A 24,698-nucleotide genomic window follows, 5' to 3' on the forward strand; every position below is an offset into this window, starting at 1 on the left:
GGGGCACCCTGAGCCCGTTGAGAGTGGTGCTCGGTGCAGACCTGGAGAGTGAATACAGGAGTGAACTAGGGACTGGTGTGTGCACAGCCCCCCTCCCTGGGCCCTGGGGAGGCATGCAGGGGGCACACAGCTGTGCTCTCCAGGCCCTAGGCGCTCATAGCCAACAGGGACACCAGAGCCGTGGGGACCTGAGGATTTTGTGGCGAGAGTTCTCTGAAGCTACTGTTCGCCAAGTTGTTCAAGAAAGATTTCATATGACCACCCCGCTGACAGGTGGAATTTTAAAACTGAAGCGAAAGTCCCCTCTAATCACTGATACCTTTCCTTCTTTCCATTTCTTTCCATTGTCCAAGAACAGTGCTCCCCTCATTCACTAAAAGACCCTGAAATACTTTTTCTCCTGTGAGCGATCCAGGCTCTCCTGTCCACCCCAGGGACAACAGTCAAGGGGCAGATGAGCTGGCTTCGGCAGGGTGTAACCTGAAGGGCATTTTCTCTCCTGCCTCCCTGGCACACATAAGTCTGGTTCTTTCTCCCAAAGCACAGGGACTTCCTGCTTATCAGCTTTGATGGAAAATTCACTGACTGCAGAAGCTTATTCACACATCAGCCGGCAAACAAATTAGAGCTGCTTAAATTTTCGAGCTGGGGGCTGCTTTTGGGCAGAAGAGCAGGGTTTTAAAGTGATGCATTTTAAATATATTTCTTATAATGTGCCCGATCACGCTTCTGCCTGAGATCAGCCTGGGGAAGTTTGCCAGTTCCCAGTGACTCTTTTCCGTGTCTCTTCAGCCAGCTCATGCCTGGAAGAGCTGGAAGAGGCGGACCTGCTAATTCCGTCTCAGGAAGCAGCCTGCGTCAGTCAGCTCTGATGGGAGGTGGGCCAGGCCACCGGCCAGAGGTGTGGGGTTTGCAGGCAGGCAAGTCTGGGGAAAGAACAAAGGTGGATCCCAGGAGGCAAGGGAGCTGCATGCAGAAGCAGGGAGTGTGGGGCAATGCAAAGAGCATAAGGCTTCATGGTCAAAGGCGCAGGGCAGAGTCCCAGCTCTCCCAGTTCCTATTCTAGCATTCTGTGTCTCAATTTCCTCCTCAGTCAAGCAGGGATGGTGATCATCATCATATCTGCTTTATGTGCATCATAAAATTATTGTGAGAGCAAAATGAAACATTGTTTATAGCTGTACTTTGAGGATTCTACTATATTTGCAAATTTTAGTTCTATCATCTCACACAGAGATGACTATCTATGTATCTGTCTATCTTTGTGTGCGGTATTCCTGGAATCTCGCTTCTAGGCTGGCACAGGGCAGAGAGTACAAACCGCGGGTGAGCGAGACGCCCAGGGCCAGGTCACTCCTGCTGTAACCACATAAAGACTGGCCTTTGCCAGCCGGGCCATGCACACACTAGTTCTGCCAGGCTGGCCACTCAGGGCTTCAGGACAGCCTCCGCACAGCCTCTCCCTCCCCTGCCTCTCTCTTTCCTTCATCCCTGACCCCTCCTTTTTCCACTCTCTAATGTGGCAGCCTCACTGGTTTCACTTGGCAGTGGCTCTGGTTAGGTGTGAAAGCCTAGGGAAGAGTCCTGGGAGAGTCCCAGCACCTCAAAGGCCCACCTGACAGAGCGCTGCTCAGACGAGAGCTGCTGACACCCCCAAAACTAAAAATTCCCCATCCAGCCAAAGCACAGCAAGGCCCGGGCACATGCCAGCTGCCTGCTGCGAGTCAGCTTCCAGCTAGTGGCAAAGCCGCACCATGCTCAGGCCATTGCAGAAAGCTCAGAAGTTGCACCCTCCCCTGCCCTCCAGCGTTCTACTGACTTCAATGTCCTGAGTTCCTGAAGGACAGCGAGTAACCGGCTTCCTTCCACCCAGGCGCTTCATTAAAACCATGAGTTCAATTGGCATCTGCCACTCAGAGCGCAAAGTTGTGTTATTAATACAACCAGCTTTCCCAAGATACTTCTGCACCTGGTGCGTTTAACAAATGAAGCCAGGCATGGCCTGCCTGTGTCATGTTCTTTGGCAGTAATTTTCTTGTAAGATGAAAAATCTCCAGCATGCCTGAGCTCTCTGATAAATTCTCTCCTCAGAAGCTAATTCGAAATACCTTCTAGCTTCCTGGAGGTGAGAGAGCAGGGTGTGCAGATGAGTCCTCGTGTTGATGGACCCTGCTATGCACTCCACACATGGCAATTTGAGGCAGGCCATTTGATCATCCAAAATGTTTAGAAGGGAGTCTGTGAGATTTTTGACTATGCAAGAAAAGAAGAGGGAGTTGGGGTGTAGGCAACAGAAATTCTTTTTTTTTTTTTTTTTTGAGATGGAGTTTCATTCTTGTTGCCCAGGCTGGAGTGCAGTGGTGCAATCTCAGCTTACCACAACCTCTGCCTCCTGGGTTCAAGTGATTCTCCTGCCTCAGGCTCCTGAGTAGCTGAGATTACAGGCGCCTGCCACCACACAGGGCAATTTTTGTATTTTAGCAGAGACGGGGTTTTACCATGTTGGTCAGGCTGGTCTGGAACTCCTGACCTCAGGTGATCCGCCTGCCTCGACCTCCCAAAGTGCTGGGATTACAGGCCTGAGCTACTGAGCCCGGCCGGTTTAGACGCTTAGACGCTTCTGTCCAAAAAGAAAGGAGATCTGAGCATCCTCACAGCTTACCTCTGGGAAATGTAACTTCAGAAACCCTGAGCTAGGTGGGAAGTCTATTAAGTTCATACAGGCATCATGCGGGGGTGGCATTTTTAGTTAGAGCCGACTGGCGTGGACTGAGCTCCACTCCTGCCCTATTACTTTTGCTGTCACTGGAGTCTCTAAGAAGAGCCAATGTGGTTTTATTCTCCTTGGCAGGAGGAGCAGTGAGGGCTAGACCCAATTCTGTTTCCTATGACAGAAGTTGGAGATTAGAGATGGAAGTCTGGGCACGGCTTGGCACAAGCCACACATTCGAGCACAGACAAGTACGGTTGATCCTCATTATTTGTGGATTCCATGTTTGCAAATTCGACTACTTACTAAAATCGATTTGTAACCCCCAAATCAATACAGTGCTTTTGCAGACATGCACAGAGCAGCAAAAAATTGGAATCACCAATGTGCACGTTCCAAGCTGAGGCTGAATGAGGCTGTGCTGTGTCTTCTTGTTTCAGCTCTCATCCTGTAAACACGTGTCCTTCTCACAGTCCACTTCATGCCACATCTTGTCTATTTCTGCGCTCTTTCTCAGCAATTTTTCTGTTTAAAATGACCCCCAAGCATAGTGCTGAAGTGCTATCTATTGCTCCCGACCTGCAAGAACACTGATGCCCCTTCCAGAGAAAGCGCATATGTCAGGTAAACTGCATTCAGGCGCTAGTGAGAGTGCTGTTGTTTAACGTTAATGCGTCAACAATGTATTTTAAGAGAGGTGTCTGCAAACAGCAACACAAATAGAGCAAAGTTATTGATTGATTGATGAAAGCGATGTGATCAGAGGCTCACAGGAACCTAGCCCTGTATTTCCCGTAGGAACAAAAATGGTTCAATATTCCCTAATTTAGTGTTTATGGCAACTTTATAGGACAGAACTACCATGAATAATAATGAGAATCAACTGTAATGAGTTTCGGCCAGGAGAGAAGACCAGGAATGAGCAAACTTATGAGTAGCTGAAGTTTTCCTACAATGGCCTTTTCTCGGCCTTCACTGCCCCATAGACCGACTCTCCTGTTTTCTTACAATGTGCAAGGCCTTCATCTCCCCTTGATGTCCTGCCTTTGTCCTGGTTCCCCTGATGCAAAAGTGGAATCCAGATCTTATATTCCTGGGGTCAAAAGGAATAATAAAGATCCTCCAGATCAGCACTCTAATCGGCTGCTTGGATTCTTGCAGATGGATCATCATAGAGTCCGTTTGAATGCCTCCGGTGTCGGGGAGCTCATCACCTACAGGAAGAGTATATTCCATCTTGGAAAGCTCTCATTCCTAGAAAGTTCTTCTATGTACTGGGCAGAAAGCTTTCTTCCTAAAGCCTCTTCCCTTTTTCCTTAGTTGGGTTCCTTGGGTCCACATATCTATTTCACCTTTCCTGTTACTACCTTCATTTCATGGAGCTCAGAGAGGGCTGTTTTGTGGCAGATTGGAGAGGAGCCTTCCTTGTATCCCTCACATAGGTGGCCACCTGCTTCACCTTCATGCCAGGGAAGCAGTGCTGCTAGTGGCCTCCTACTGTCACCTGTAGGAGGCCTTTTGGGGTTGCCTGCTCAGGCAACTGCTTAGACAAGAGCTGCTGACACCCCCAAAAGTAAAAAAGAATAAGCTCGTCTCTCTTAAGCTCTACCCCAAGCCGCTTTGCAAATTTACATCACTGTATAAATATACTCAGCATTTTCAGGAATCCTGTTTGAGCTGCAAGGAGTAAGCCTATACCCTTCTTTTATAGGTAAGATAACTAAAGATAAAAAGAAATGACTTGCCCAAAGGAACTTCGTAATTCAATTCAACAGATATTTATTGAGCACCTGTTATAGGCCAGGCACTGCCTGGGAAGCTGGAGCCACAAAAGGGAATTTATTAATACATCCAGCCAATATGTAGTAAGTGTTGATTCCATGCTAGTTATCGGACATATGATAGTGAACAAGACGGAGTCTTTTCACTCGTGGGATGGGTTGTCTAGTACGGGACATGGACACGAAGCAAATAATTACCTAAGTAACTATCTGATTACAAATATGATGAGTGCTACAAAGCGTTCAGGGCACTATGCATGAGTCTGTGATGGGGGTCTTGGCCTAGACAAAGGACTGAGAGGGGCCTCCCTGATGGGTGACATTCAGGCAGAAGCTTGGTGGATAACCGAGAAAACTCAGGGGAAGGGGAGTATGAGGAGCCTGAGCAGGGGCCACTCAGAGAAGGTTGTGGTGGATGGCAGAGCTGGTTGGGAAGCCAGAACTCCCACCCTGCTTATTTCACTGCCCCCCACTACCCTCTTCCTCAAGCTTTATTTACACATCCTCTTCTAAATATGTAACCCAGAATCAAAGACAAGGGATAGCAAAGGCCATCTTCAGGGATGTGGGATCTCAGGCAGGAACGCCAATGGCAAATGCCAATGGATAAAGAATAAGGATTTGAATGTTTACTAAATGTTTAACCATATATTCCCAACCCAATAGAATTAACATATTGGGGAAGTGTAGCATAGCAGACCTGCTTGGGTTTGAATCTGCATTAACTATGGAGCTTTGGGCGAGAAACCCAAACTCTCAGAGCCTCAGTTTTCTTATCTATAAAACAGGGGTGTTGGCAGTATTTCCCTTGTAATGTGGTTGGGAAGATTAAATGAGATGACAAATATAAAGGTTTTAATCCAGTATTTGGCATATGGTAAGTGTTCAAAAGTCTTAGCTTGTATGATTTTCTTATACTGTAGTTAGTCCTTCAATTATAACAAGTGACCAGGACTAGGAGTTCACTGATGCCAACAAAATATATTCGTTGAGCACCAGTTATGTTCCGGGTACTCTGCTAAGGGCTGATGATAGAGTAGTGAACAGATAGAGCCTCCAAATCTCTTATGCCAGGTACTTGCGCACTTCTTTAGTGTGACTTACATTTGGGTTTCCATTAAGGAGAAACGTAAAAATCCATCTATATGTAACTGAAACTAAAGCTTGTGAAACAAGTTACCCCTGCTGTGTGCATTGCACTCTGGTCTATTCTAGGTATAGATTTGCTTTTTAAAATGCATGTCTTGACCCACTGAATTGATTTCATAACCCACTAATGGGTTGCAACTCACAGTTTGTCAAAATACTGCCTTGGACCAACTGAGTTGCAGGCTTAATAAAGCCCAATTAGAGTTCACTTGATATGGAGTCTTCCCACCCTTCCCTGGATTGTTTTTGATCTCTTGCCTTTGGCATTTACCTTTTTTTTTTTTTTCCGATCCAGAATTTTCAGCAGCATTCTGCACAAGCCACGTATTTGATGGTTCCCTCTGCTACTAGAATGCAGCCTTTGGCCAACTTCAGCAACTCCCTTTGTTCCCCAGATCACCCACTCCAGTACTCAGTTGGGCTCTTGCTTACTCATGACTCAGTCTCCTCTGTACATGGAACTTTTATGACTGGAGATACTAGATTTAGATGCAGTAAGCCTTTATTCCTTCGTGCCAAGGTGTTCACCATGGAGGCTAATATTGCAAACCTTTTTAGTTGGTTTTGTTTCAAAGTATAGCTCTGTATGATATAAGAGACTTTGATGCTCTAACAATGTCAGTTTATTGCTGGGATTCCTGGCCTTAGTGTTTTCACCCAAATGTCACTTTTCCTGCCCACATGTCAAAATCACTTCTGTGCACTCAAGAAGCCACAAATACGTTATTAATATGCATCTTTCCTAGTGAGAACTTCAACGTAGTACCCTGAACCTGTGAGTTTAAAAAAGGAGTCATTGGTTATGGTTTATCTGACTTTGGATGTCCCTGGAGAACAAGGATCTGAAATAGAAAGAGCTTGCTTTCTTTCTTTTTCTTTTTTGAGATAGAATTTCACTCTTATTGCCCAGGCTGGAGTGCTGTGATGTGATCTCAGCTCACTGCAACCTCTGCCTCCTGGGTTCAAGTGATTCCCCTTCCTCAGCCTCTGCAGTAGCTGAGATTATAGGCATGCACCATCACGCCAGGTTAATTTTGTGTTTTTAGTAGAAAATCGGGTTTCACCATGTTGGTCAGGTTGTTCTTGAACTCCTGACCTCAGGTGATCTGCCCACCTCGGCCTCCCAAAGTGCTGGGATTACAGGTGTGAGCCACTGTGCCCAGTCAGGGCTTGCATTTGGATAGGTCTTGAAACTTTTGTCACATCTGTAATTGCCTCAGATCATCCTAATAAGGGGAGAAGGGAAGGGGAGCTATTTTGGTAGCAAAATCAACTCCCCAAGACTATGTGGTAAGTTACAGGGTGGAACTTGAACCCAAATCTCCTGACTTCTGGCCAACTGCATTCCCACCACATACACAATGGTACTGTTAAATGGTACCATTATCCTCTGTTCCCATGGCTTACTAAGGCTCGTCAAGGGCCATCACGTGCCTTATCTCAGTTGCTTAACAACAACGCTGTACTATGGGTATGCAGGTTCATTTATTTCCAGATGGAGAAGGTTTAGAGAGGTTAAATACCTTACCGCAGCTCATACAGCTTATACATGGCAGAGGAGGAAAAAATTGTGGGTCATCTTGTACCTCCTGAATCCCCTTGTGCAAGCTCCTAAGCAACCAGTCCAGGCCCTGGCCAGAGACGCTTACATGGACTCTTGGAAGTGACTCCCTTCAAGACTGTATTCAATAACCAAGTTCATGATGATTAGAGAGGAATGTGGGAAGGCCCGTGTCTTAAGACCAAGAATGCACACACCTGTCCTGACTCAACCAGGTGGTATAGTAATAAACAGAACCTAAGTTCCGATCTCAATTTAATCCTCTGTTAACTGTGTGACTCTCAGCACGTTGCTTGACATCTCTGAGTCTCACCTCATTCATTCATTCATTCATTCATTTATTCAACAGAAACTTGTATGAAAGTGCCTACATTAAACATTATTATTGTTGTCTGATGTACCGCCATTAAGCCTACATTTCTCAGGTGGGAATAATAACAAGGTTGTTGTGCAGAATCAAGGAAATTTATGTAAGCAGAGCACATGGCTGAGTGCCCAGAATGCAAAGGTGATCAATAAGTGTTTGCAAAATCTGAGTCTGAAGCTGAAGGACTTACCCGGGCTTGGGGTTACAGTGGCCTCCCTAGAAGAAGCTGGATCCTGGCAGTGCTGAGTGCAAAGAACAATCATCTAAATGTACATAAAATATTAAATGTTATAGTGCTGCGTGCACACCCACGGATGCAGGCAAAGATGTGAGGAAATCCCTCGGGGCTTTAAAAATGAATCTCTTTTTACCTACTTGGGAGGGAACAAAGTGGCAAAATGACAACCCTGTGAGATTCTAGGCAGGAGTGAGAACTGTGAGCAGGCAGGATTGTCAGGGCTCCCCGTCAGCAGCAGGGCATGCAAGTCCCAGGGATGACATCCAGGTGAGCCCATGGGCCTTCAGGACTGGTCTACAGGAGGGCTCACTGACTGCAGCCTGGAAGGAATCTGAGCCACAGAGAGGGCAAAGTTCATGTTGTCCCTGCTCATGTGCCAGGCACTGTGCTATGCCTGTTCCCATTGCTGTCTTGACCCTGAAACAAAATAGCACAGTGGTTAGGAGCATATGCTTTGGGGATGGAGAAAGCATGGGTTTACACCCCCATCTTGGTACTTAGCAGCGTGTGACTTTGGGAACATTAATTACATAACCTCGCTAAGATTCAGGATTTTAAAATGTATAAAATGAGTATAAAAATAACTGCCTCTTAAAGGTAGGCTGAGGGTTAAGTGAGATACTATATGCAATGTTGCTGGTGAATTCACTTAACTCAATTTTATTGAGCATCTGTGATAAGCTAGGCACTGCGCCAAGCTCTAGGGATAAAAGGGCAGGCAAAGCCGGCCATGATCCCTACTCTCATGAAGCTTACTATCTAGTAAGAAAGACAGGCCATGAGCAATAGTCACATCGATGTATGTTTGGAATGAAAAGAACCTGATTCTGGAGGAGTCCGACTCAGGGATCAGCAAGGAAAGGTTTCCTAGAGGAAGGGATCTTTGAGCTGAAGCCTGAGGGGGGATTAACAGATGTAAAGTAGATCAAGATTTGGCAAACTTTTTTTCTACGAAGGTCCAGATCATAAATATTTAGACTTTGCAGGTCACATGGCTCTGAGCAAATCTGCTGCTGTAGATGAAAGCAGTTACAATGCACAAATGAATGGGGAGAGGGTTATCTTCTAGTAAAACTTTATTTCCAGAAATAGGGAGTGGGCTGAACTCCACCTGTAGTCCTGGGTTTGCCAACTCCTAAACTAGGTGAGAGGGGGCTGGGGAGCAGGGGTTGATGCAGCAAGGAGAGTTCCAGACAGGGAATGGCATGTGCAAAGGTTGTGGCAGGAAGGAACCTGTTGCACTTGAACGCGTGAACAAGGCGGGTGAGGCTTTACCTGGCTACAGTACAGGTAAAGCTGGACAAAAGAGCCTGAGAAGAGGATGGAGAGTGGGCAGAGGACAGACGTCTGGGGGCTTTGCAGGCCATGGTAAGGGTTTTTGTCTCTATCCTTAAGCCAAAATGGGAAAGAATTGAAGGGTTTTAAGCAGGGACTGGAGTGTATGTGAGATTTGGTAGTGACGACTGGCTGCTGCTGTGTGAAGAACAGACAGGGAGGCCCAGAGTGGATTCTAGTCCCAGGCAAGGTCAATGGGGGTTCGGATTAGGGTGGAGGCTGTGGAGGGGTGAGGCTGACTTGCTCGGGGTCACCCACCTATGGCCAGAGTGCCAGATTCTAATGTGGGTCTCCCGATGGCAGATGACACACTGCAGCCTCTGTCAGGAAGCATCAGAGGACCCCTGCGGTCCTGGCCTCTGGATGCAGGACTTTCTGCAGTGCATTGCTGCAGAAGTGACCAGCTTGCTTATACTGACTTGGGGTCATGCGACAGACCAAATCCATGACACTCATTTAGTTGTATAGTCATCACCTTTCCAAAGGACTATAGGTAGTCCCTATTGATGGCATGGAACCCATTCACTACAACCCTGTGGCCCCATCAGCCTCCTTGTCTATGCTCTCCTTCAATTCTTTCAAGCTTGGTCCCTGGCTGCTCTACCCAGGGGTCCTGGAAAGACAGAGGCTCAGAGACAGCTGTCCTAATAGGAGCAAGAAGTGGTGGCTCACAATGAGAAAGGAAACAGACACTATGAGAAGCAGACAAACTAACTTATAAAAGCACAGAGCTGCTGAGAGTGGCCCTCTACATCTCAGCAACCCCAAGACCAGCACTGTATCACAGCACGGTGTAATAATTGGCTTCAGAATGATAACACTGCATATTAAGGTAGACAGGCTCCCTATTTAAGAGGACAGAGGAACATAATAATTCCTTTAGAAAGGGGTTTTGGAAACAATGGTTTTGAATAAATAAACTCTCCTGAATGTTAATGGTTAAGGAGCAAGATCATTATTAATTTATATCCATCTGTGTCCCTTGGGGATGTTAGGTAAATGATACATTCTGTGTACGTGCAAACACATCCCATATTGGTTATATTTACCTAAATTTTAATATTTGACTAAGCACTCCTATCATAAAGTGTTTCTTGTAATGGCATTAAGAATCTGTAGATAGAAGGACTACACATTTGTTTTAAATATTGTGGAACCAATTAAGCAGCCATTGGCCTTGTTTTGAATACTAGTTTTTCTACTCACCGGCTCTGCAACTTAGGCAAACTATTAACTTATCTGGACCCTGCTTTCCTTATGAATACAGTGGGGTGGCAATGGGATTAGTATGCATGACCTTCTAGTGCCCAGCACAGAGCCCGTGTGAGTATGGTGGGCCCCAGTCATGTGCTAGAGCTGGCTTGCCCCAGCCTGCAAGAATCCATTGTACATATCCATTCCCAGCTCTGTGCTTGGTGACAGGATGTTGGCAGCTTGGAACCAGCCATAGCGGGAGTGTTTACACCACAGAAATTGGCAAATGCTACACATCAGGGCCTTTTTGCCTTTTTTTTTTTTTTTTTCTGGGAGAGCCAGTTTGTAAACATTTCCTTACTGACCACTGGTAGGCGTTGAAGCACTGTTAATCCCACACCCTAGCCTTTCTCGGTCATCCTATTTGTCCTCTGAGTTGGTCTTTCTGCTCTGGTCTGACTCAGCCTGCCCGACTCCTAAAACTTCTGATTTAGTCAGTTGGGGGTGGGGCCCAAGAATTTGCATTTCTTTTCATTTTTCATTTTGTTTTTTAAATGTCTGTCTCAGAGAAGAAGAGAATTTGCATTTCTAATGCTGGTACTGTTGGTCTGGGAACTATACTTTGAGACACCGGCCCAATCTGCCTAATCAACTAAAGCCCACAGTGTGAAGCTTTTCATAGAGCACACAGGAGATCCCACCTTCTGTCTTGGGCAATGGTATTAAAAGCTTAGGTGTTGACACAGTACTTTGTACATATACCATCTCGCTTAATCTTAAGAACCCTATGATGTAATAATTACTATTTTAATTCCCATTTTATAGATGGGGAAACTGAGGCACAAACGGATTCAGTAACCTACCCAGGGTCACACAGCTCATCAGGAAAGAAGCCAGGTCAAACTCCCGTCTAACTTTGCATTGGTGTCTCTGGTTGTGCACTGCCCAAGGATGAAGTCCAGCTCAAACTCTGCATTCCCAGGGCACACTGGCAGGGCCACATCAGCCCAGAGGGGTGCTTTTTTCTTCCCTGCATTAAGTTGCTGTATGTAGGCTAGCAGTGGCCCTGTCCAAATCCATACCTTCTCCTCCTTCACTGCAAGCCCTGGGGCCTCTAAGCAGTGGAAAGGCAGAGCAAGTGCAAGAGACGCAGTACAGAGGGAGCCAAGGAGAGACGGTATTTGAAGCAAAATCAAGCCTGCACGTGTGGGCATGTGGAAGCGGCTTACAAAACAGCTGTTCCTACAGGAGATTTGGGGGGCAGGTGTCACAGGGTGGAGCAAAGGGATTTGGCTGGAGGCAGAGCCACAGATTGTCAGTGATGAAAGAGCTATAGCTCCTGCCCACTCCTGGCACTTGTATGGCTTTGAGGGTGCCCAGTGGGTGGGGCAATTAGCCTGTATCCCAGGGTGCCTGGCTCTGAATCTCCCTTTCCCTCCCACTGCCTTTCTGCAATTAGATTGCACTGGGTAATAGCTGCCAAGCCGCTTTGTTGGATCTGATGAGTTTATTAATTTCTTGGGGGGTAATGGGAGGGTGGGTGGGGGATTCATTTCCTGACTGAAGCTTGGGGGCTAATTAGTCTCTTTGCCATGTCCCCAGAGGAGGGAGGCGGGAGGGCGCGTTACTCAGGCTGTTGGATCTGGCTCTGGGTAAATCGTTTCTACCCCTGGCTTTTACCTATCTCGTGGCTTGGGTAAGACCAAGGAGTCTGGGGATGGGGCTTCTTTGAGCAAGTGGTTGGTGAGGATTAGATCCCTACAGAACAGGGGCGGTGGGACAGTGGGTGGCAGGGAGCCAAGGTCTCACTGGCTCTGTCGGTATGAGGTTTAGGGTGACAGAAAGGACTCTCAGGAGTTCAGTCCTGTTCCAGACATTCCAGTGCTGACATCTAGCCCAATTGTGCTTTATGTTCTTTCTGCCTAAAATATAGCCTCTCAGCCTAGGAGACCACTGGGGACCAATTCTATCCATTTTTCAAACAGGGAAACTGAGCCGCTTCAAGGACAATAATTTCACCTGTCTTTGTGGAGTGTGAAGATCAAAGAGAAGAAAGCTATGTGTCTGGACTTCCTAGTGGATGGTGGAGGCCCTTGAAGCCATTCCCCGGTTGGCCTGGCCTGCTTAAATGAAGGGCACATTTGTATCCCCACTCGAAGAGACAGCAGCAGAAACAGGAAACATTACAGAATTAAGAGTTAGACAGATCTAGGTTCAAGCCCATGCTATACCTGCCAGCCGGGGGACGTTAGGCAAGCCATTAAACCTCTCTGAGCTTCAGTTTCTTCAGAACTAAAACAGAAACACGTGCAACTACTTGAAAGTGGTGATGGGAGGATTCAGAGATGATAGGCTTGATATGTCTAACACATCAGGCATCCAGTAACTATTGCCTCTTCCCCCTTCATTTGGAAACCTAGCAGCTCATCCCTCACCCCTGCAGAGAGGAGGAGGAAAGGGAAACCCGGGCTATAACATGGCCTGGCTGGTTCATTTGAGAGATGATAGGCACTCCAAAGGCCAGAGGAGGGCTCAGAGAAAGAAAGTGCCTTCTGCCCATGCTTCACCACCAACAGCAATCTGCTGATAGATGATGGTTTCCCCCACTTCCAAGGCGTCCCAGACTAAGAGTACAAGCATAGGTAAGGCCAGCACCTGATGTCCTGAGCCACACAGGCTGCTTGTGGGGAAGACACACAGCTAAACATGCATGTGCAGTTGAACGGTGGAGGAGTCACACAGGATGACCTGGCAGGCTTCCTCGGGAAGATTCATCTGCGCTTAAGTGTGCAGGACTTAAAGCTCAGGCCTCTCAGCTGACAGGCTCTCTGACCTCAGGCAAGTTGGGTGGTCTCTTTTATTTTGGCCTTGGTTTCTTTTTCTGTATAATGGGGCTTATTGAATGGATATGCAGGAGACCTTGCTTGTAAACTGAAAAGGACCGTGAACATGCACAGAACCATGCTTCCCTTGCAGAGATGGGGGAAGCTGCCCACCCTTTTCCAGGTGGCATTCTTGCAGGATGTGGATGGGAGCATTTGGTCATCTCACCTTTTCCACATGAAAGGCCCAACTGTGGAGACTGTAAGGCTCCTGCCTGGAACTAGAGGCCCATGAGAGCGCCCAGCTGATGGTCCAGGGGAGGCCTGGCTCCACCTTCTGCAGACTGTGAAGGCAGGGAGCCACTCCCTCTAACTCTCAGTCCTCTGGGCCCATAGGGTGAGGGCAGCGGGAAAGTGTATGACATGTCTTTATTGTCCCTGGAAATTCTGTAGGAACGGGGAGCCCAGCTCTGGGGAATAGAACTGCATGGCATCTGTGGAACTTGTGTGGGTCTTCCAGGGAAGCTACTGCTGATATCTGCAGAAGCCTGACAGAGAAGGATGTGTGCGTTTCATTGGGTTTTTAGCCAGCCATCTCTCCTGGCTGCCCACCTAAAAACAGTAACAGCTATGATTTGCCAGCGGCTCTAGCTAGTAGAGATGTATTGGGATTTTATGTATATAGATATGTGTGTGCGTATTTTTATATGTATAAAAAGAGTTCTGGCCAGGTGCAGTGGCTCACGCCTGTAGTTCCAGTACTTTGGGAGGTCAAGGTGCGAGAATTGCTTGGGGCCAGGAGGTCAAGACAAGCCTGGGCAACATGATAAGACCCCATCTTTTATTTAAAAATAAAAAGAAAAAGAAAGAAAGATCCATTGGGAAAAACAAGCAATCTAAAACCCATCACTGTTGAGTTTAGGTTTAGGTAACTTTCTAGAATGAAGAACTCAGTACCTTGTGGATTTTTTCCCACTGGAGATCTTTGAAACAATGGGACAGTCAACAGTAATGTATTTTACATTTACAAACTTGGTGAAAGAGTATATCTCATATTAAGTGTTCTTATCACAATAAAATAAAAATAAAATAAAGGAAACAAAACACAACAGAGAGAAAAAGACAACATGGAAGGAAAACAGCTTTTATTGAATGCCAGGTTAAATACATTCTTACAATGACCCAATGAAGTTTCTATTATTATCCCCATTTTGTAGATGAGGAAACAAGATCAGAGAAGTTCAGTAACTTTCCTAGGGTTTCACTGTTGAGATCTGTGCTTCTGGGTCTGGGTAAATAGTGTAACGCCCACTGGCTCATACATGATCTCTGAGGTCATGAGAAGCTCCGAGAAGGCAGGACAAACATTATCATGCCCATTTATAGATGAGGAAACTGAGGTTCTGAAAGATGTGAATAACTTGCCAAAGTTGGCAAATGAGTCAATCTGGACTAGAACCTGGGTCTTCCCTATTTAGGTACATTCATTCATTCATTCAACCATCCAGCAAACAAAGGGCATAGTTCTCTCCAGTATAGGCTTCTGATTCTTATTTCGATAGAATGATTGAAGGCAGGCCAGATCAAAAGAGCTCTGCAGCCCATCCCTGCCTCAAAATCATATGATTCCACATGTTCCATTGCTTTCTATGTGAGAGGGCTTCACCAAACTGCATTCATTCCTGATTTATTTTTCCATTTTCCTTGCCCACATCTCCCCGACATCTTTATTCCTTTCTTCTTTGACTCTCACAGCCCCGCTTCCCTCAGCCCCCCAGTCCTGGGTAACAGTCTCCCTGCTGCAGTCCAGCCCCCTGCTCCATACTCCACAGCCCTCCCTGCTCACATGCAGCCCAGCTGAAGGCAGGGGCCAGCCTCTTGGCTCCTTCCAGCCCTGGAGGCCACAGGACCTCCATTTCTTCCCAGTCCTCTCCATTGGTCTCCTCAGATCGGCCAGTGGCACGTGGCGGAGGGCCTCAGCATGGACAGCCGCCTCTACGCCTCCAACATCTCGGACACGCTCTTCAACACCACCCTGGTTGTCACCACCATCCTGGTAAGTGGGCTCTCCCAGGATCCCAGCTGCAGCTACCTGGGGTCCCTCCCCAGGTCTGAGTGCTCGCAGGCTGCCCCTTGAGCAGAAGATGGGAGCTGTAATCACAGCACTGAGCCCAATTTATGACAGTGAAATTACACTCAAGTTGCTGTTTCATATGGAAATGATATTTGATGAGTTCCAGAGCAGCTGGGGGGAGGGTCGGGGAGGAAAGAAACCATAGTTTGTGGATGCCCCTTTGGGGCTCCCTGACAGCTGGGGCAGCTGTTCGGGGCCAAGGGAAGGGGACCCATGGGAAGGACACCTGTGACACAGAGCGGGGAGCTAGATCCAGACCCTTGCAACCCCTACTTTCCAGAACCCCACCTTGCTGGGTGCTTGCTGTGTACAAAACAGAGCCTTTCCCCACCACATCCTTAAGTGGACATGGGAACGTCTGTGGGTTTACACGGCCTGTTTCTTCATTTCCAGGTGGTAAAAAGAGAGTTATCAATCTATGGGACAAGAGGCCAGGTGCAGTGGCTCACACCTGTAGTCCCAGCATTTTGGGAGGCCAAGGTGGAGGATCACTTCAGGCCAGGAGTTTGAGACCAAGCTGGCCAACATAGCAAAACTCTGTCTCCACTAAAAAATATCAAAGCTAGTCAGGCAGAGTGGCACACACCTGAAATCCCAGCAACTCGGGAGGCTGAGGCACGAGAATCGCTTGAACCCAGGAGGTGGAGGTTGCAGTGAGCCAAGTTCGCGCCACTGTACTTCAGCCTGGATGGCAGAGTGAGACTCTGTCTGAAAAAAAAAATCTATGGGGCAAGAGACCATCTGCCCTTTTTATTTGATTCTGTTCTATTTAGTAATTGCCATGTTCACCCTCTCTTCCCTGCCCCCCCCCCCCCCCACGTGCCAGCCAGGCTCTGTTCGCAGTCCTGGAGACCAAAGATGAGTAGGACTCAGTTCTAGTCTCTGTCCTGAGGTTGTAAGTTAGTAGATGCGATAAGTCAAGTGCATACATGGCCAAGGTATTATTTGTCTTCCCCTCTGAAGACTTCATGCTTAAAAGATTTGTCAGTTAAACCAACTGCATGTATTAAGCAGTCGTTAGTTTGTTCTTCCCCCTCCCACTTTTAACTAATCTAAAGCATTTTTCCCTGCCTGGCCCAGCATCTTATCAGCAGGAGATGGCCAGTAGTGCCACTCTGATATCATTGCAGCCCAACGCAAAGAGGTGATGCCTGAGTTAGCCTCCTCAGGCTTATCATTGCTAACTGTGCAAGGTCTGCAAATGTGTCCATTTCTTTTAGGCTTTTGGAGATAATAAAAAGAGTTCAGGGACCTCCATCACTATCTATGAACTCCTGGAGCCCAGGCACCCTGGGCTAAAATGATTGATCTACTGTAAACACAGGGAGATAAAAGCCAGCAAAGAGGCGCACATGTGGGGCTGTGGGGTTTGAAGGAGAGAGAGGTCCCCTCCCATGGGGAGGTCAGCAAAGCCTTCAGGGAGGAAGAGAAATTGATGATGGGCTCTGAAAGACAGGGAGTGAGTGAGGAGGAGGAGGTGAATGAAGGAGGGCACTGTCAGGTGTTCAGGAAAAGCTGAAAGGTACAGGTTTTCCTGAGAAATAGGCACTGGTAAGAAAGGGAAGAGGCATAAGCCAGAAAATTGGTTTGGTCCATAGTGCTTAGGAACTTGAATGCCAAGATACCAAGTTTCCCTTCATTGTTAGGAGACGGGGTCACTGAACATTTTCATTTATTCATTCATTCATTCACTCATTCGTTCATGCAACAACTGTTTATTGGGTGCTGCTATATACTGGGCACGGTTGTCAGTGCTAAGGGTGTGTCCATGAACCAAAAAGACAAGAAACCCTGCCTGTAAGGAGCTTACATTCCAGCAAGGAATGTATGATAGACAGTAAGAAGCAACGTAATCAAACAATGAATTAGAAGGTGGCAAGGCTGAGGAAAAAGAGCCAGAGCTGGGAAGGGCCTGGGGTGCTGAGAAGACCGGTGGCGTTGATCCCCAGTGGTCAGGGCGGCCTCTCCGAGAAGGGGAGCATTGAGCGGAGACACAGCCAAGTGGTTGCCTGGGGAGGGGTATTGTTGACAGAGGGAGTTGTCCAAGCAAGGACTGAGAGAGCAGTTCCAGCACCCAGGGTTTCAGCCACTCCCATCTCAGCCTTAGCTTATCCAAACCAATGTGAAAATGCCAGAAAGATGAGGCAGTTTCGGTTTCACTGTCCAGCAGAGAGCTGGGAACAGCCTGGCTGAGTCCACTTTGGGGGAGAGGGTGCAGCACGCAGTGTGATTGCTGGGGCCTCCTTCCCACTGTCTGCTTAGCCTCTAAAAAAACTCCTGGATCTGCCCTCTTCTATCCATCCTCAAAGGCCTTGCCCTAATCCAGGATTGGGGCTTCTCTGCCTCCTTCCCTGGAGCCGCTCCATGGCCTGCTGGCAAGCTCCCTTCTTACTCACTCTGCCTGTTCCCTGACCCTCCTGTCTGTCTGGCCATTTAAAAGTGAGCATTGACCTGGAGTTTCCTTCCTTACAATCCTTCAGCCACTACCCAGGCCCTGCTGCCTCTTAGCTTGGGGTATAACCCTTTGTAATCAGACCCAGCCCGCCTCACCTTCTCTTCCCCATGCAGCGTGGGGTCTAGTGCCGCTGGATGGCTCAACACCTGCTCCCTGCAACGTGCCCCTCCCTGCATCCTGCCCCTCTCTGCCTTGGCACATGCTATTCCTTATGCCTGGGTTACCCTTCCCTGTAATTTCTGTTTCCAGCTGGAGATGCCCATGTATCCTTCAATGCTCTGCTCGAGACATCACGTCTTCCACGAAGCCCTCCCTGCTCTAACGCCTGTTTTCTCCCTGCCTCCAGCATTTTGCCCTGCCCCCTCCCATGTCTTATTAGAGGTTGTTGTTTAAAGGCCTACCTCCCTTCTAGGATGAGAGCTCCTCAAAGGTAGAGGGCTGGCACAAAATAGGAGCTTGGTAATTAGAATCTGAGTGAAGGAATTCCTTCCTCCAGGGTAGGCGTGTCCCTTAAAAGCCAACAAGACTTTGGGAGGGAGATGGGGAAGTAGCTGTACCTCCTGCCTCTCCGAGCCTGGTATTATCCTGTGCTTGGAGCTCTGGCACAGATCCACAGCTACACCGAGTCCACAGGGTCCTATTGCTAGTCTGGGAAAGTGACCCTGATTTGTGCATGTGTGCACATGTGCTTGTTCACATACGTGCACATGCTCATGAGGGGTCGGGTACAGCCAGGACACTGGTGTGAGGTGACATTTAACAACAAGGTAAGTACAACTCAAACCACTATTAGCCTTGGTTCTTTTCTTGTGTGTGTGTGTGCCTACAATGGCTGATCTGAGTCAATAGCTCTTTCCAGGAATGAGGATCTTAATTCAGTCCCTGGGTGACCATTTGTGGGTTTTCCCTGGCAAATGATGATCCCGAATGATTTATCCCTTAAAACTCAGCACATATCCACGCTGTCTCCCACTCTGGTCAGGGCATACTTGGGGTGCGTGGATGATTTACTGATTAATACCAGCAAACACACAGAATTGGCTGCCGTTCCCATTCCCTGAACACCTTTTCTGTATGAGATCCTGTGTTCAGCACGTTGCCACGTTCTCAGCACCCCTGCTCCAGGCCAGCCCTCAGTCCCCCACATTCGCCAGGGTGCCAGTGAGTCCCAGCCGCCCCCACCCTTGGGCTTTCCAATGCATCTCCAAGGCTGGCCTTGTGTCTGTTTACTTGAAATATGTCAGTGAGTTTTTAATTAACTTGAGAGTAGTGAGTGTTTGGGGAGGAGCGTTTGTGACAGCCCCTTGGGATGATTAAAGATACACTGGGACATTGCCAGTCCTGAGATGGAAACCCCCAGCCATGCCCTGTTTGTGAAGCCATTTGTTTGCTTCTTACTCACATAATGGGCACATGCTTAGTGCTGAGCCAGGTAGGGGTACTACACAGGTGACGAGTCAATCCCAGGCCCCACTCTCATTCCACCTGGAGCAGGTGCAAATCAGAGTACATTGGAGGGCAATTGTGTGGGCCCTGGCCTGAGACCAGGGGAGTTGGGTGGGTTGGCACAGGAGGAGGCAATGTGATTCTATGGTCAAAGACGAGCTAGGTGAAGCGGAAGTTGGGGGAGTCTGTGGACAGTCTGTGCGGGGAGAAGCTCTTGTGCTGAGGACAGCATGTATGGAAAGCAGGCCAATTGGCCCTATCTCATTGATGTGACAGTGCTCTCATCCTGAATCAGAATCAAGTCACCGTCCACTCAGAGCTTCCTGCTCCTTGACATATGACCTTTGCCTTCCCATGTCCCACTGCATCACACCCACAGTCTGCTCCCCTGCAGGGTCCCTCCATGACCTTGGGTCTGTCTGGCCCTCCCAGAGTGAGCTGAGCCATCAGCATTTCAACGCTTCCCTCTCCTAGCTCCTAGAATCGTGATGTACAGGCTGCTCCACGCATACCTGTCCGTCCCCAAGCCTGATTGTCCCTGCCACCCCTACCCCCAGCTGCCTGTCTGCATCCAGCCTCACCTCTGCATCTGGGCCCTGGAAATCCCTGAACCCAGGTCTCCCCACTCCCTGTACATCCCCTGAGCGGTACTGCTGAAAATCTTCCCACACACCAAGCCTCCAAGCCTATCTGCCCCACTTTGAGCATGGCTCTGGGGACAGCACGAGCTCCCTCCTCTCTGTGTCCCCACCCACACCCTCCACCTCACTCCAGGCTTAGGCCTCAGCCTCACCCCTGCCCCCACCCTGAACTTCCTGGACCCTTTCTCCACCAGCTAGCATGGCTCTTTCCTCCTCTTTTCTCCCTGTTTCCAGGGATTTTCCCTTCCTGCCTACAAATACGCCCTGGACTGTCCCATCCTAAAACACCATCGCCTTCACCCTTCCTACATCCTGCTGCTCTTCAAGCTGCCCTCCAACATAGGGAGTCCCAGAATCACAGAGTTGGGTGGACCCCCCCCGGGACCCTCCAACCCTGCTGTTTGCAGCGGGGAACGAGCATGGAGGAGAGGCTATCTGCCCTCTGCTGTGCCTGCCGCCTTGCCTCCCTTAGCTCCTAACCTATCAAAATGCTGGACCGCCCTCACCCCTGCAGCACTTGCTCACTCCTCATCCTTATGGAGTCCTGCTGCCCCCACTGCGCCTACCTTCGCAAGGTCGGCAGTGACACATGACCCACACGCTGGTTCCCAGCCCTGCTCAGTCTGCGGGAATGGTGGGAATGGCTACATCCTCTGTCTTCAGATTCTCTCCTCCTTGACACTAAGACCATGTTTCTCTGATTTTCAGCCTTCCTGGCTGCTTCTCTGTTGTCTTCTGTTGATGTCCTTCATTCCCCCACTCTAAGACCAGGTTCTCCTGAGGGCCTTTTCTTCCTCTTCTGCCCTTTCTCAACCCTTCCCCTCACTGTCTGACATACTCCACAGCTTCAGCCTTTATCTCTGTACGACATCTCCAATCTCTGGCCCTTGTCTTACCCTCACTCCACATTTTAAATAGCCAGTTGATTATTTCCTCCCTCATAGCCTGCCAGCACCTCAAATTCAACCTATTCCAAATCCCCCTCCCCTCCAGGCATTGGAGCCAGTCATGAGACCACCCTCTGTCAGTCCATCCACCGGGCTCCAAGGCTCTGAGGACCCACACCCAGCCAGTCATCAGGCCTGCTCCTTTCTGTGTCTCTTGCATCCTTCTGGCTTTCTGCAATTCAACCTGCAGCACAGGATTCAGGGTCTTATCTCAGGAGAGGGTCTGCCGGTCTGTCCCCACCCCTGGATGCTTCCTCTCCTGCTACTTAATATTCCTTGCTCACAGCCTTGCGTCTTTAAAACGCTTGATGCTTCCCCACTGTATCTTGTGTAATGTGCAGCCACCACATCCTGGCGTCTGAGGACCACCCTGACCCTAGTCCATTCATCTCTGTTTCTCCTCCCACCTCGCCCCTGCTCACAACCTGTGCTCTGGCTACCCTGGAAGGTCCATCGTCCACTGAGCAGCCACTCAGGATAGTTTGATTGTGCCTTCCCCCAGCCCATGCCTTTCATTCATAGCCCTTCTGTCTCTCAGTGTTCTGCCTCCTCCTGGGCCCAGCTTGGATCCCACCTTCAGCTTGGAACCTTCTCTGGACATCTCACTGGAGAGACCTGCCCTCTTCCCAATGCCCTCCTTGGACTGCAATTGCTCTTGTACTTTTATTCTTACCTAGCTGCTGTATTGAAGACATCCTTGTATCTCTGATAATGCTCTGCCAGAGGTCTGCCTGGAATAAAGCAGAGGCAGGAAAAAAAAAGAAAGATATAGAGGGTGGGGTCAGATGATGACCTTAAACAAGGTGGAGCAGCTTGAGCCTGACCCTCTGTGCAGTGGGGGCCACTGTGTGTTCCTGACAATAGGATCACCTTGAAGAACAACTTTAAGGAGCATTTCAGGAGAGGAGCTAGTCATCACCCCAAAGTAGCCCGTTACCCATGCCACTTTCCTCCTTCTGCCCCATCTCCTCCCTGACCCTCTGTGCTCCTTGGCCTCCCCATCACATGTGGCTGAGACACCAGGGCTAAGATGAGAATGACAGCTGCCCAGTTTTGCTGCAGGAAAACCCATATTTAATGCTGAAGGGGAACCACCAGGAGATGGAAGGCAATGACCGCTACGAGGGCTTCTGTGTGGACATGCTCAAGGAGCTGGCAGAGATCCTCCGATTCAACTACAAGATCCGCCTGGTTGGGGATGGCGTGTATGGCGTTCCCGAGGCCAACGGCACCTGGACGGGAATGGTCGGGGAGCTGATCGCTAGGGTAAGGAGAGGACAAGTGATCTGGGCCTGAGGGGGTGCTGGGAGGGTTTGGAAGGGCATAAGGTTGTGCTGCACGCTCATGAACCCTCTCTTTGTTCAGTTAGTCATTCATGCATTTGTCATTTACTTGTCCATTCATTCCATAAAGCTTGCCTGGGCTGGCACAGATGTGCGTTGGTGGATAAGCCTGCAACGATCCCTACCCTGTGGCTTTCCCAGTCCTAAGCCCCTGACACGTCATGGAGGTTTTGACTTATGAACACAGATTAGGGAGGTTGGGTTCCATTTTTGGTGCTTTCTGATTGTTCTGATTATTTTGTGGCTCAGTAGCACTCCCTAGCAGAACTTGAAGAGGCCCTGGGAGAAGAGAATGCACCCACATCAGCTGGCTTGGATCCTTGAGAGACTGCCAAAGGAGACGTGGCTAAGTAACAGGGCAAGGGGAGTGACTGGCAGAGGAATTGGTCACAGCTACAGATATTTTCTTACTTCTTGTATTATCTTTGGTGAGCATTAATGTCCCTTTACAGACTGAGGGCCAAGGTGTGCTTGGACCTGCTGTGGATTTTCAGGGTGAATGTGGAGACGTGATTATCATGCAGGTGAGCATTGTAGAATGCCAGTCATGTGTTAGGTTAGAGCAAGGGTATAAAAAGTTCTTCCAGGGGGAAATCTCTTATATTCTTTGTACACACTATTAACAATGGTAAAAATTAATTAAATCATTGCTAAGCCACTGTCCATATTTCCATAACTGAGTTTTGATGATCAGGCTAGATGATAAGGGCACAGTGCAGAGAGCACAGACCTGGGTTCTTGGTGTGACCTTGATCCAACTCTTTTCCCCTCTGGGCTTTCAATGGTAGAAGGAGCTCCTGCAGCTCTCCTGCAGCCTCCCGGCATGTGCTCATGTGCAAGGTGTTTTACACACATTATCTATAATCCTCTTTAAACATGCCTTTTAGCTAGTTGTTAGCCCCACTTTACAAATGAGCAGTCGAGCCCAGAAAGCTTGAAAGACTTGTCGGGAGCTATACTGTTAGTAGGAGACAGAGCTCAGATTGGAACCTGGATCTTTTTTGTTGTTGTTGTTGAATTAATATGATTTTAACCCTTTATATCAAACAAACTTGGAAGATAAGATAAATTTTCAAAATCCTCTTCTTCAATGATGAAAATATTAGTTGACGTATTAAATAAGTAGTCCTTGACAAGGCATTGGGAAAAGTTCTATGCAGATGAGAGCTATGGAAAAGGTGTTTAAGAACTGAGGAGGGAGGATACTTAAGAGTTTGCCTGGCAGAGTATCCACGGCATCTGCAATGACCCGGCGGGGTAAAATGGCAAGCCTTGTTCTGTGAATTCTGAATGACCCAGGGCAGCTGCAGTCCACAGAAGGCTGGTGCAGAAGTGAGGCCCTGCTCACAGAGAGGGGCTTGCAAGCAGAGGGTTGACAAGTCAACAAATAGCTGCAGAAGGCCTAGGAGCCCTGGAGGACTGCCGTGGAGGTGGGGCCGGCAGGGTGAAGGTTTCATCAGAAAGCCCTCTGCAGTTCTCGAGCCTCACTTTTTGAGATTCAAGCCTGATGATGCACGTGCTTAAGTGGAAGAGGATTCGCAGCTTTCTCTACTTAATCTTTCAGACTCACTCCTGAAACATTCTTCTTATTTGGTTTCCACTGTGAAGGTGCAGCTCAGTAGTTAGACCATAGAAACCTGAAATGTCAGGCCTTTTCTCTGCCTTCTTGCTGATGTCCTCGATTACCTTGAGCTGGTTTCTTCAGTCCCCTTGGGCTGCCTGATGACCGGTAGAGTGACTTCAGGGACGACAGTGTCAGTGCACAGCCATCTCCTTGTTAGCCCCCTAATGAGCTGAGACACAGACTGGAGGACAGGAAGAGGAGTCTGGGACTGATAGACCTGCGGCCACACACTGAGTGATTTGGACGATCAGAAGGGGATCTTAGAATTCACCCCAGATCGTCTTTCAAGCAAAAATACTGCTGCTTTGGTCTCATCGAGACTTGGCTAGTTGACATGAACTAATTAATTAACCCATTAATTCAATAAATATTTATTGAATATCTTCCACTGTTGTGGACACTGGAGATACAATGGGGGACAAAATAAACATGGACACACCCTCACGGATCTTCTGAACTAGTGAGTGAGGTGGAGATCAATGAATGATCACATTCCTGTACAATTTCAAACTGTGATAAGTGCAAGGGAGGCAGAGTGCAAGGAGCTGTATGAGAGCATCTGGAGGAGAGCAGGGTGCACTGTGGGCACGCAAGGGGTCTGTAGGGGGAAGGCTTCCCTTGGGGAAGATTTGTGCACTGGCTTATGAAGGATGGGTGGGAGTTTCCCGAGCGAGGAAAAGGTAGACGGCTAAAGGCTGTTTGTGTGCCACAGGGGCTGGTCCTGAGTGGGAGCTGATGACACTGGGACTTCATCATCCCCAGATTTGAAGGTTTCAGATGTCTACCAGGATGTTTCCTTAGGAGTGTGGTTGCCCTCATGCTCAGGGCGCTTTGTGACCCCTTTCCCAAGCTGCACAGGAAAATACTAAGGCTATAACAGCAAGCAGAGTCCCCCTTGAGGCTCTTGGGGTTATTGAATGCCCTGGCTGAGAGAGGCCTTGGAAGCCATTG

General features: G+C 48.5%; 1 protein-coding gene across 2 annotated transcripts in view; it reads left to right on the forward strand.

Annotated features, from left to right (window-relative positions):
* The window catches only part of GRIK4 (glutamate ionotropic receptor kainate type subunit 4), a 337,584-nt gene that overhangs the window by 232,548 nt on the left and 80,338 nt on the right, over positions 1 to 24,698 (forward strand). Inside the window, exons 11-12 of one of the 2 annotated variants that reach the window (XM_017523559.2) lie at positions 15,106 to 15,213; positions 21,843 to 22,046. In XM_017523559.2, coding sequence (XP_017379048.1) covers positions 15,106 to 15,213; positions 21,843 to 22,046 — 312 coding nt within the window. The remainder of the gene's footprint in view (positions 1 to 15,105; positions 15,214 to 21,842; positions 22,047 to 24,698) is intronic. The other variant, XM_037736753.1, reaches the window with a different exon arrangement.

This window comes from Cebus imitator, unplaced genomic scaffold, assembly GCF_001604975.1.
Source record: "Cebus imitator isolate Cc_AM_T3 unplaced genomic scaffold, Cebus_imitator-1.0 Scaffold28, whole genome shotgun sequence".
Classification (NCBI taxonomy): Eukaryota; Metazoa; Chordata; class Mammalia; order Primates; family Cebidae; genus Cebus; species Cebus imitator.